General features: G+C 34.1%; 1 protein-coding gene and 1 long non-coding RNA gene across 2 annotated transcripts; one reads left to right on the top strand and one right to left on the bottom strand.

Moving 5' to 3' along the window:
* The first annotated feature begins 7,860 nt into the window (after positions 1-7,860).
* On the top strand, positions 7,861-10,633 carry LOC18425213 (short-chain dehydrogenase/reductase 1). Its single transcript, XM_011630967.3, has 5 exons — positions 7,861-7,917; positions 8,322-8,565; positions 9,433-9,510; positions 9,724-9,909; positions 10,050-10,633. The coding sequence occupies exons 1-5, from the start codon at positions 7,886-7,888 to the stop codon at positions 10,425-10,427; spliced, it is 918 nt and encodes a 305-aa protein (XP_011629269.2). The 5' UTR covers positions 7,861-7,885; the 3' UTR covers positions 10,428-10,633.
* On the bottom strand, positions 8,135-9,519 carry LOC148783470 (uncharacterized). Its single transcript, XR_016057995.1, has 2 exons — positions 9,379-9,519; positions 8,135-8,982 (listed from the first exon to the last, which is right to left on the bottom strand). It is a non-coding gene; the product is annotated as an uncharacterized LOC148783470 (long non-coding RNA).
* Positions 10,634-13,025: the final 2,392 nt, after the last annotated feature.

Genomic DNA, 13,025 nt, shown 5'->3' with positions numbered 1-13,025 from the left:
ATTTTTAAGAGGTCACTCATTTCTATATTGACTCATAGAAACCGTGTCCTTATATTTATTATTTGTACTTTTTTTATTATTAAAAAATTAAAAAAAAATTATATATAATGAGACCATTTATCTTTGATACAAAGATGTCACAATTATTTATAACCATTCGATGTAAAATCTTATAACTTGGATATGGCACAAACTTCGAAAAATTTTCTTCTAAAGTTTGAACTTGGTCAATGGAATAAGTGCAGCCATCCAATTTCACATCTAATGGTCAAGATTAATTCTGACTTCCTTGCAGTAAAGATAAATGGTCTCATTGTATACTTTTCATTTTAAAATACCCATCAAAACACACATGACCATGAATTGAAATGAAAAAAGGGAAGTATTAAATTATTAAAAAGTCAGGTACATTTTGATAAATAAAAATAGAAGGAAAAAAAAAGACGTCATTGTAGCTATCTTTTTGAAAATTAATACTCAATTCGGATGTCAAATAAAAAAACCTTCCCATTGAAAAAAGTTGTAATTTTTTTCAACCTTATTAATAAATATTATCATCTTTTTTTATTAGTTTGCTGGACTGTTTGGATGGTGTGGACTTATTAAAATGAGTTTCACGAAGGGACAAGGCGCTGAAGCAGGGGTGGGCGGGAGGTATATTTGCACTCCTCTCACAATAACATACGCTCTCTCCTCATACAAGTCCTACTAGCTCCATTTGAGAGAGAGAGAGAAAATGCTTGCCTCACTCGAAGCTAGTGTTGTAGTTATGCAGGCAGCCAAGCATGGTGGTGGAGTAAAAATGAGTTGCAACTGACATCTAGAGAGAGAAAATGGCGCCATGGCCAAAGCTCAAATCCTAGTTTCTGCAACTCTTTTTCGTCATACATTTTCTCCCATTTCGAATCATACAACTCTTCTTCCTCAGCCAATTTATAGAGATGGGATTTGGGGTTTTTGTCTCTTTCGGGGTTGAAGCTTGGGAGCAAAAGATGGATGGTTTTTACAGAGATGGGATTTAGCGTGATTGGTTTCTGGTGACTCAAGTTTAGAGAGAGAAAGTAGATAGATGGGTTTTGGGCGTTTCTATTGTTCATGAGTTCGTGAGAGATGGCCCATCTGAAAAATTTGTGAGAGGAGTGCAAATATGCCTCCCGTTCTTGCTGTTTCCTTCGCGCTTGGTCTTCTTGACTTGATTTCTTCAACGAGGGGAGGGATAGGGCTAGGGCTTTTGCTTGCTCCCAATGTGCAGAGAGGTGAGGAGAGGGAAAGTGTCGAGAGGGCGTGAGGGAAAGTAGGGAGAGGGAGAGGGGAAGTATGGGAGAGAGTGAAGAGTAGGGTTAGGGCTTCAATGTGCAGAAAAGTGAGGAGACGGAAGAAGGGGAGAGAGATGGAGATCAGGGTTTCAATGTCCCTGCAACAACTCTCTCTCTCTCTCTCTCTCTCTCAAGTTTCGTCTCTCGCTCAACGCAAAAACTAGAGAGAAAGAGGGCTTTGTCACTGAGAGAGATAGAAGGCTTTGTCACTGAGAGCAGAGAGGTGACAGAGGAGAGAGCAGAGAGACGATAGGGAGGTAGAGTAGAGAGGGTTGAGAGAGAGTGAGGCGAGATAGAGCATAAGAGGCTCGGAAGGAGACGAAGGAAAATGCCATAAAAAAAATTCAAAGTCCAACTCGAATTTTTTTGGATGGTGAATTTGTTTTTACAAGATATTTTTTTCTTCCAATCTAAAATTTTGGCAAAATCGTGTAGTTGTCCAAATGACCAAAGTCCATTTCGCAAGATTTTTGGATTGCAATCCAAAAATATTTCAATTTTGGGTACATCCAAACTGGCCCTTAGAAATAAGTAACAATAACCTCACTAGGGCGTTAAGAGACCAGTGTGTTTATGTAATGGAGAAGCATTTTATAAAGGAAAAAGTTTATATAAGGATGCTACCTTATAATGTTGAACTACGGATGCCCCTCAAAAATCCATCGGAAAATATAGTTTTAATGTTGAAAAACCCTTTGATTGATCATCTCGACATCAAGATGTATGACTATGAAAAATAAAAAGTTCTCAAATCTCAAAAATAATGCATTTTACAACATATTATCTACACCGTCCATTTTCAAGATTTTCATATGTTTACAGATCTACTTTATTTTAACCATTTTTTAAATTTAAAATTTTATAATTAGATATAAAAATAGATTTTGAGATAATCCTAAGAACATTTTACATCAAAATTATATACCATGATAAAATTTGAAGGTGCACCTTACCTCTACACCTACGGATGCGTCTCTACGCAAACTGCACCCTTTTATAGCTATACTATACTCTTGCAATGAAACACTATATAGAGTGTTTATACTGTAGAGTGTTTATACTATACTCTTGCAGGAGCATACTGTACATCTACTCCCTTTATCAAATACTTGGGAGAATTTTTTCAAATTAGAATTTTGGGAAACACCTAAAAATGATTAGATGATTATTTTCAAAAGTGGAAAAAAAATGAATTTTTAAGTTTTCTAATGCCTAGATCTCACTATCCAAAAATTTTGCAGTCTCTATTCAATCTTGACACATTATTGTTTTCAGGTATATAGAAAGTGCAATTAGGAAATTTTTTCAAATGAGGTTAGCCTATGGGATGAAGAGATTATATCCTCAAAACTTGGAGTCCAACAATTAGTCCTACGTTGAGTTTTACCCAAAGGAGTAAATAACTAGTAAACTCTCCCCAAAGCATAACATTTATTTTTATTTTTGGGAATTGAAAGTTATTTTTAAGGTTTGATTGTTTGAAGGAAAAAGTTTATATAAGGTTGCAATCTCAAAGTGTAGCATTACAGATACACCTAAAAAGTCCATTAGAGAATGTTGTGTTAATGTTGAAAAATATGAATATGAAAAAAAAAAAAGATTATGAGTTCTAGAAATAGTGCATCTTACAACACATTATCTAGACTATCCATTTTCAAGATTTCTATCTATATATAGATCTACTTGATTTAAACCATTTTTTTATTTTAAAATTTTGTAATTAGATATGACAATAGATTTTTAGATAATCTTAAAAAAAAATTACATCAAAATTAAATGTTATATTAAATTTGGAGCAGCGCCTTAACTGGATTGTTTAAGGTTGCAACCTTATACCTTGTTTGAATGAGGTGAGTGCATGTTCGAATTTTGGAATCATTCAAATGCCACTTTCTAAAATTGTGGTTTCATTTGACGGTAATATGAAATCACTCCCCACGTGTATAGGAAGTGACTTTTTTTATTATAATATAATAAAACAATAAGAGTTGATTTTGTCTTAAAATATATATATATATATATATATATATATATATATATATATATATATATATATATATATATATATATATATATATAATAAGACAATATTAAAAAATTCAATTATACGGTGATATGAAATCACTTCCCATGTGCATTGGGAGTGACTTCGTTTTATTATAATATAATAAGATAATATTAGAAAATAATGCTAGGGTCATTCACGTCAATTTTTATAGGGAAAGCTTTCTATATTCTCTCTACATAATATATCCAATCGGGGACGGGGAGCATTCATACTATGCGAATTTGATGTATAGCTTTGTGCCTAAAACTTGAAATCCTTCTTCTTTGCCTTCCCTTCCTTTTTCTTACATCTTGCGCTTCCTCTGATATATATATATATATATATATATATATATATATATATATATATATATATATATATATATATATATATATATATATATATATATATATATATATATATATATATATATATATATATATAGTATCGAGAAATATGGCTTCAATATTAGAAATCTTTGTGATAGCCTTAAAATATATTTTCATTTTTAATTATAAAATTTAAGCTTCAAAAATAGTGTAGGTTGAGCTGATCTATGAAAACTTGAAAATTGACGGTCCAAAAATGCGTTACAAATGCACTATTTTCAAAACTCGAAATCTATTTTTTTTCTCATGTTCATGCAACTTGATATCGAGATGATCAATTCGAGGATATTTGGACATCAAAACAACCTCTTCTAGTAAAATTTGTTAGGTGGGCTCTAATTTGATTGTTTAGTGCCTCGGTTCTCTAAAAACTTTTTCCTATGTATAAGGACATCCTAGGATTACTGATAAGAACTAGGAAGTGTTTGGTGCTTCAATTAATTTCACACAAAAACACACACTAATAAGAGAGGCCGAATAAACAAGTAAACCATGGAAAACAATCCATCTCCACAAGAGATATCCGAAATTCAGAGAGGCTATCCGGATTTAGCATTGAAGAATATCGCATTCCATTCTAAAAAAAGAATATCGCATTGTTTTTATTGTAAAACCAAGTATTTGAGGCAAGATATTCCACCGATTTTTATTTATTATTTTTATTTTTATAAAAGTCTGGATATCCTCCTCAATGGTTGCAGTATTTCCATTTATTTATTATTTATTTATTTATTATCCATGTTCCTAACCCATCTCTCTCTCCACCCGAACAGAAACGGACAAATCAGATTTGCTGGCAATGATCCACTTAAACTAGGCCAAATCTCTGTCTCTGTCATGCCCTAATGAAGTGTTGGATGCCCATACTGTCATACCCTAATGAAGTGATGCATGCCCATACTAAGGAACTGGGAGTTAAGGTAGAAGAAGATAATAAAACAACATGTTTAAGTACGTTATCAAGATAGGGGTGGCAATGGACCCGGACCCAACCCGAAACTTGACGTGCAGATCCGACCATGGTCCGGGGTGTTCAAGAATTGGACCCGGCGAGTCATGTCCGAGTCTTAATATTGGACTCAAATACTATTCATGTAGACCCGACCCAAATATTGTTATTATATAAATAATACTTAAATAAACATAACTATATCTTTTAGTTATAATATTTATATAATATATATATATATATATATATATATATATATATATATATATATATATATATATATATATATATATATATATATATATTTAACCTAAATTTAAATATATTTAATTATTTATTTTCTATTTTTTTGGATCGAGTTCAGTTGGGTTCGGATCTAGGTCCCATAATTTTTTGAGTCCAGGTCGAACCCAAACTTGAACCCGACCCGACCCATTGCCACCTGACCCATTGCCACCCCTATAACAGGATCTGACATATTACCAAACCATTGAGGGGGCCTGATTTAGTTAAAACCAGTCCGACATTGATCGAACCGGTTGAATCCAATCTTAAAACAAAACAAAAAAAGAAAATACAAGTGATAGTTTAAACTTTAAAAATATATAATATACTAAAAATATTGTGATTTTTTTTTTGTTGGTCAAATTTGTCAAAAGTAATTGGTTAGACCAGCCGAATCAAGTCCAACATTGATTTTAACTTCCATTTTCTTTTTCTTTTTTTTTTCTTTTTTTTTTTTTTTTAATATTGGACCAAACCAACCAAAATACTGGCTAAAATGCCAGACATTTAAATCTTTTTCTTTTTTTTGGAAAAGATGTGTCAGCATTGACCAGAATCTTTAGCCGCAGGCGACTACCATTTGTTAATACCAGTGATTTAAAAAACGCCGAGTCGAACCGGACTCGCTCGGTTCGACTCGAGAATCGGCACTGGACGTGCCGATTCGGGAAAATTACACGAAATCACCCGGTTCTAAAGAGAACCGAGCGATTCTGTACAGTGACTCGCCGATTCACTGTATGTAATCGTCGAGTCACGTGAAGAACACGGGCTGCACAATGTTCTTCACGGTATTCTTAAAAATTTTTCATTTTTTTATCATTTTTCTTGTTTTCTTCCATGTGATCGAATATGCAGGCTTTATGCAACTTTTTTCAGCCTTTTCATGGATTAAATGGCAGAGAAATTTAGTGTTTTTGGATCATGAAAGTTGCATTTTTAGGGTTTCCGTCTTTTCTTGTGTTTCATGCCAAATAGGGCATGAATCTGTGAAAATTTATAAGCATTTTGATCGTAAAGCTGTTCATCAAAAAATTCTATTACAAATTTGTGATAATCGTTGAGAAAAACAGAGTAATTTGGAGATTGAAGGCTTGGATTCACGAAACCAGGTAAGAACTTTGGGTTTTTTTTTTTTTCTGCCATATGATCCATTCCAATGCATATTTTAAAACTAATGAGTTACATTTGTAGGGGTTTTAATCTTTATTATATCTTTTATCATGTAACATATTCAATTTTATTTAATTTGCTCAATTATAGCCTGATTTTTTAGATGAACATAGTGATGTCTATGAAAAAAAATTTCTGCTGTTTTTTTTTTTTTTTCGCCTTTCGATTTTTGGTTCACCATATATTACAAAGAATGTGTTAGATTTCTAGGGTTTTTAATCGTTATTGTCTTGTTTATAATCAGATGTATTCAATTTGATCTGATTTATTCAATTTGAGCTTCAGTTTTTAGATTCAATGACTGTTGTCTGGAAAGAGCTGCGTTTTTTTTTTTTTTTTTGCTCAATTTAATCGATTTGATTTGATTTATTGATGATAATGTGTTCATAATTTAGGGTTTTGATTCCTTATATTGTTGTTTATCAAAAACTGTACTCAATTGGATGTAATTTATTTGCTTGGAGGTGGATTTTTGAGTTAAAATGACTGATGTACGGTGGCTATGAGAAAAACAGAATTTTTTTTTTTTTTTTTTTTTTTTTTGTAATCCATGATCGAATTGTTTTTTTTTTTTTTTTTGTAATCCATGATTCAATTTTTTGAAAATTTTTTTTTTTTTTTTTTTTTTTGTAATGCATGATCGAATTTATTTTATTTTATTTTTTTTCGTAATCCATGATCTAATTTTTTTGAAAATTTGTTTTTTTGTTTTTTTTTTTGTAATCTATGATCGAATTTTTTGTAATCCATGGTCGAATTTTTTGTAATCCATGATCGAATTTTTCGTAATCCATGATCGAATTTTTTGTAATCCATAATCAAATTTTTTGCAATCCATAATCCATGATCGAATTTTTTGTAATCCATGATCGAATTTTTTGAAAATTTGTTGTACTTTTTTTTTTTTTTTATCTACGATTGAATTTTTTGTAAAATGATGATTTTCCGAAAAGATGTGAAAATCGTGACAAAGTTTTGATTATCATGAGGTATTAAACCAATATTATTCACATATCGAGTCCCAACAGTAATAGGGTAAGGATGAGCACGACAGTATAGGTGAGCATGAAGGATGGACAAGTTTCCAGGATTTTGGATTGGGAACACAACAGAACACTAACACTCAGGGATTTGAATATAGTTAAATGCCTGCTAATATCGATGATTCGTTTTTAGATCAAATCAATGAATTGTCAAACGAATTCAATAAATGGCACCAGCATGACCAAGAAGAAGAACATCGTCCTCTGTCATATTATTTTTAGATCATATATTACTAATTGTATGCTTTATTGTCGTCCATGTATGTTGATATACTTATTCCATAATAATTCTATGTTTATCCTTTTGTGTGACGTAAATTAAATGGTAAATAGTAGTTCATACAGGAAAAGAACATATCAATATTTGCATATTCATGCAAAGAAATGAAAATTATTAATAGAGTACCCTCATTTTTTATTGAATTCTTAAAAAAACAATATTTATAATGAATTGTAATAATTTTTTCGAATTTTTTTGAAGCTTTAATATGATCGATTCACTCGATTTTCGATCCGAATCGTCGATTCACCGATCCGGATAGATTTTTGAGATACCCAATCCGAGTCACCGATCCGCCTTTTTAAACCATTGGTTAATACAAAGGGTCCCCATCCACTTCCAGTTGTTATAAGTACAATCGTTACCCCAGCCGCCACCACCATTTCTGGTAGTAGCAGGAAAGATGGAAGAGAAAGGCATGCTAATAAGACCTAGGTGATGTGCTCACTTCTTCCACTTCCTCCTTTCTCCTTCTTTCTTCCTCTTTTTTCCCCTTTTTTTGATAGTTTTCATAACATTTTTTTGAAGAATCCTTCCATTTTTTCTTCCTCTTTTCTCCCCTTTTATTCTCCTTCTCCCCTTTTTTGTTAGTTTTCACAACAGTTTTTTGAAGAATCCTTCCATTTTTACACTTAGAGATGTTAAACCCAAGTCCCATAACCTACAAATGCATCAAGTTTTAAGTCAGAGAGTGTCACAAGTCATCAAAAGGATTGAACCAACTCTCTTTTTTCCTGCAAATCCATGAAGATTCTAGTTAAAGAACAGTATAGCAGGAGAGAGAGAGAGAGAGAGAGAGAAGAGCACCAAGCTCAAGCTCAGCTGAATCCATTATGCAGGTATGCAGTGGTCACAGGAGCTAACAGAGGGATAGGACTGGAAATAGTCCGGCAGCTAGCTTCACAAGGCATCAATGTGATATTAACATCAAGAAACACAGAGAGGGGGATCAAAGCCACTTCAGATCTCAACAACTCTGGTCTTCCTAATGTGACATTCCACCAACTAGATGTGAGAGACCCCATTAGCATTTCCTCCTTTGCCAAGTTCATTCAGATCCAATATGGAAAACTTGATATTCTGGTAAGATTTGAGCTCAGAGCCTTCACCATCCATATGATCACCAGCACCACCACTACCACCACCATCAAAAATCAATATCATCAATCTAGATCAACAAATAGAGGGATAGAGCACCGTGATTAGGTGGGATCGAGGTCCCTACGAATCGAGATTTTATGAAAAGGGGGTGAGCTCCCTCAAAAAAAATGATTTCTGGTCGAGATCCCAGCTTCAGACTGCAGGAGCGCTCCCAGTAACCATGATCAGTATCATCATTTTATCCTAAGCCAAATTCATTCAAACCAATTACACCAACCAAAAATAAATAAATAAATAAAAACTTAGCCAAGTTTCAAAGCATAGTTCTGATGTTATCACCATCAATATCATTGCATCCTCAGCCAACTTCATTGATTGACAGCCAATATGTAAAACTTTCTGCTTAGCCAAATCAAAAATATGAAAAGGAAAGCTCAATGATATATGGATGCAGTTAGCATGCAGCCAAGCCCGCACATGTAAAAATGCGGGGCCTTGATAAATTTATTTTTGATATAGAATTCGATCCTAATTTTTAGAAAATACATAATCTTTAACATGGACATCATGAATATGAATAAATAAATAAATTTTGAAAACTACAAATAATAATTGTATTAAAAAAAACATTTGAACCGTTAGTTTCAATTGTTTTTAAATGGACCATCTATTTGCATCATCTTTAAGATGGATGCTTTATACCTCTAGACTGCATATTATACAAATGCGGTCCAGCCTGCATGAAACAATTGTTCATGATATATATAAGACAGAAGTTTCACAGTCATCTCTAACCACATAATAGCTCTGATATCGTCGTAACCATCATCATCATTCATGAACTTGCAGGTAAATAATGCAGCAGCTTCTGGGGTGTCAGTGGATGCTGAAGCACTGAGGGCCATGAACATTGATCCAGAATGTTGGGTAAGTGACCTGCATATTGTTTGATTATCCAGGATTTAGTATGAAAGTAACATATAATCCAAAAGTCTAAAGAACATTATATTTGTCGGTTCATCACTGACCATCAAATTGAGGGATGGTGAGGGAGAGGAAGTGGAACTGTCTATCAGGTCATGACTTGTTCCGAGGGGGCTCTGTATACCTCTAACATGTAACCTTGTTTCATTGATGAAGCTTTCTGGTAAGGCAACCAACATGGTACAATGGGTTGTTCGCCAAACCTATGAATTGGCAGAAGAATGCTTGGATACAAACTACTATGGATTGAAAAGATTGGTGGAAGCACTTGTTCCTCTTTTGCAACTTTCAGACTCGGGAGCAAACCTTGTGAATGTAACCTCTCTTAGAGGAGAGCTCAAGGTAAACAAACCTAAAAAGTTTTGCCGTTTACAACATGGCAAGGCTTACAGTTAACACTTAAAAAAAAGGCTTATAATTCATATGATCAAAAAGAAAAAATAGCATTTCATAAAATTCTCATCTCTCTCTCTATGGTTCAGAGGATGCCCAACCCGAAGCTTCGGGCGGAGTTGGAAGATGTAAATAATTTGACAGAAGAGAAATTAGATGAAATGCTTCAGAAGTTTTTGAAGGATTTGAAGAATGGAGAGCTCGAGAAAAATGGTTGGCCCCTTATGTTACCATCATATAGTATGTCGAAAACTGCCCTTAACGCTTATACAAGAATTCTAGCAAAGAAATTCCCCAAAATGTGCATAAACTGTGTTCATCCTGGGTTCGTGAATACCAAACTGAATTGGAATACAGGAATCATCCCTGCTGAAGAGGGGGCCAAAGGTCCTGTCAAGGTGGCTTTGCTACCGAAAGGGGGTCCTTCTGGCTTCTATTTCGATGAGACTGAAATCTCAGCATTCTGATATAAGCATTTTGGCGCATGATCAGGAGATAGCTGCCGAGTCTATCTATGAGAGTAAGAGACATGCCAGTGTGTTGTGTGTGTTTGTGTTAGAGGAAGTATCGAGAGAGAGCTCAAAAACCATTGAAAGATGTATCTTTCTAGTTCATCGAAATATTTACCTTGTGAGCTCTTCCAATCAAATAAAGCTATTGAGTTCTTTTAGAATCCTGGTGCCTTCCTGCAATTGTCCCTAAATTTCAATGTTAGAATCAATTCAACTCAACTTAAGCAGAACACTCACGATCATTCTGTGAAATAACTTATATTATCCAAAGCATGAAGTAAACAAAGCTGTCACATTCACTTCCAATTCCAAAATTTTAATGAATGAAAAGATGTTGCATTCACTTTCCACCAAGTGATCCATGTATCAGTACCGCAGACCAAGTTTCTTGTCAAAAACAGATTCATAATTCTATGTATTTGCATTGCAAAGAACCACAAGAATTAAATGGGTATTACCTTCTCATACAACTCTTCTAATCTACTTTTCCTCAAAATTAACCTGATCAATGATACAACTATCTTCAGACTAAAGAACCATCTCCATGTCTACCTGTAAAACATAAATGATAGTATAAGACTCTAAGCAATATGTATTCACATATGTTTCCATTGCATGTTCTCTCTCTAACCTGGCTACCTTGTCTTTATTGTTAAGTGCTCATGCCTGCCAGCGAAGCATGCTTACCTTCAAGTAAACCAACGACAGGAACTTCTTTCAAGAACATAATTCACCTCATTTATTTTCATCAAGCAGCTTATAAAGACAAAGAAGGCTCTGGAAAGTGGAAAAGTGGTCTATAGAATGAGCTTAAGGTTTGATGAACAATGGAACACAAAATTGAACAATCACCATGAAGAAATGAACTGCAAGTTTCTTATTTAAAACTGGTGTATGCATTCAAGTCTCTCTTAGATCTACATGTGTGTCCAATTTATACAATCGGGATCCATTGTTCTGAAACAGAGATGTCAAATTTTCTTTAATGGGAGGCTCCTATTCCTCCAAAGTAATAGTTGCTAGGTGGCCCTGCTCAAAGCTTCATCATCAACCTGTTAACCGGGTTCATCAACCTGTTTAGCCTGGTTCCCAGGGTCCAAGTTTCTTCCACAGTTGATCACATAGATCTTGAACCTTCCGAAAGTTTTTTTTTTTTTTTTTTAATATTACCCGCTGGTAGTGGGTTAGCAATTTTTTGAAACTATTAGTACTGTTCAAAAGGGATTAGCATTGGTAGGAATGGAAACCGAGACCGATAACTAAGTCACTTGTGGTGCTAAGACATGGCATCCAAATTTAGTCAAATGGTGATTATTTTTTCTTTGTAATTGATCGAAGGCAAATTGATCGATTATTGTTTGTTTTTCTAGGGTTCTTTGATTGCCCCGATTTAAACTAATTTATAATTGTATAGTGGGTACTGGTATAGTCTGTTGGTGGAAGTGGCAGGGTGATGATGTCAGTGATTGTGGTAGAACAGTCAGAGTGGTGGCGGTGGTAACCATGGGGAAGCGGAAGTGCTGGTAGTGGTAGTAGTGCGGTGGTGGTGCTGGTCGTTTGGTGGTGGGGGTAGCAGTGATGGAGTGGTGTGGGAAGGTATAATTACATCTCGTACGATCATTTCCCTACGCATAAAACATGAATTTCACTTCATAACAGGAGGTATGGTTCCAATATGAACAAGAAGCCCTTATAACTGTTCCGAAGTAAATAAAATAAATCTCAATTTTCAATATCCCTTTTATTCAAAAACTTCAAAAATAAAGCAAAAAACCCTGATTGAAATTATCTCAAAGCATGCTTACAAGTACTCAAAAGCCAAGAGTCATCATCATCGTCAAAACCTTTTCCCAATTAATTGGAATTAGTTACACGAATCTCAGTCCATCATTTTGCTTTATCAAAGGTCACACTTTCAGTGAAACCATAAATCCCCATATTTTTTTTCACTACTTCCAACCATGTCCTTTTGGACTTATTTATATACATATTGAAAAAAGAGACAATAAAACCCATATGGACAAAACAAAAAAAAACTGTTTTATCTATGCGAATGTGTAGTTCCACAAGAGCATTCAAAATCCCCTTCAAGGTATGGGCACAAAATGAAAGTCTAAATTAAAACCTGCAGTGGAAAATGGATCTTTTAAGCCCTTCAATAATTTTATAAAAACATTTGAGCTCTTCAATGAAATTTTCCCAAAAATTTTAGTTGATCAATGCATCATTATGACTTACTAATTTTTGTTTCCACAAAATTTATTGTCTAATACAGAGTCGTAACTCTATGCATGTTTCCTTAGTGATGCACCAAAAGAATCAGGACAGTTAGCCTTTGAATACATCTGTGTCATATTCAGTTTCACAATTCTCAGATTTAAGCTGATCAATGGCACCTATCCTCATGTGGGAGAACCATACTTGGTACTTCAGCCAGATAAACAGAGGCTTCATGCTTACCTGCAACATATTCATGACACGATGTATTTGCACACATTTCCAGTTCATGTTTCCTCTAGCTAACATGGCAGACTTCAGTTTATCGAGTGGATG

This window comes from Amborella trichopoda, chromosome 1, assembly GCF_054954075.1.
Source record: "Amborella trichopoda isolate Santa Cruz 75 chromosome 1, AtrichopodaSantaCruz75HAP2 v2.0, whole genome shotgun sequence".
Taxonomy (NCBI): Eukaryota; Viridiplantae; Streptophyta; class Magnoliopsida; order Amborellales; family Amborellaceae; genus Amborella; species Amborella trichopoda.
This window is presented reverse-complemented; position numbering and strand designations above follow the sequence as displayed.

What these genes read in the sequence shown, in the direction of transcription:
- LOC18425213 (XM_011630967.3), top strand. Translation starts at nt 7,886, where the DNA reads ATGGAAGAGAAAGGCATGCTAATAAGACCTAG. An exon ending in GGCATGCTAATAAGACCTAG is followed by an intron (nt 7,918 to 8,321) that starts GTGATGTGCTCA and finishes TCCATTATGCAG; the next exon opens with GTATGCAGTGGTCACAGGAG. An exon ending in CTCTTAGAGGAGAGCTCAAG is followed by an intron (nt 9,910 to 10,049) that starts GTAAACAAACCT and finishes TCTATGGTTCAG; the next exon opens with AGGATGCCCAACCCGAAGCT.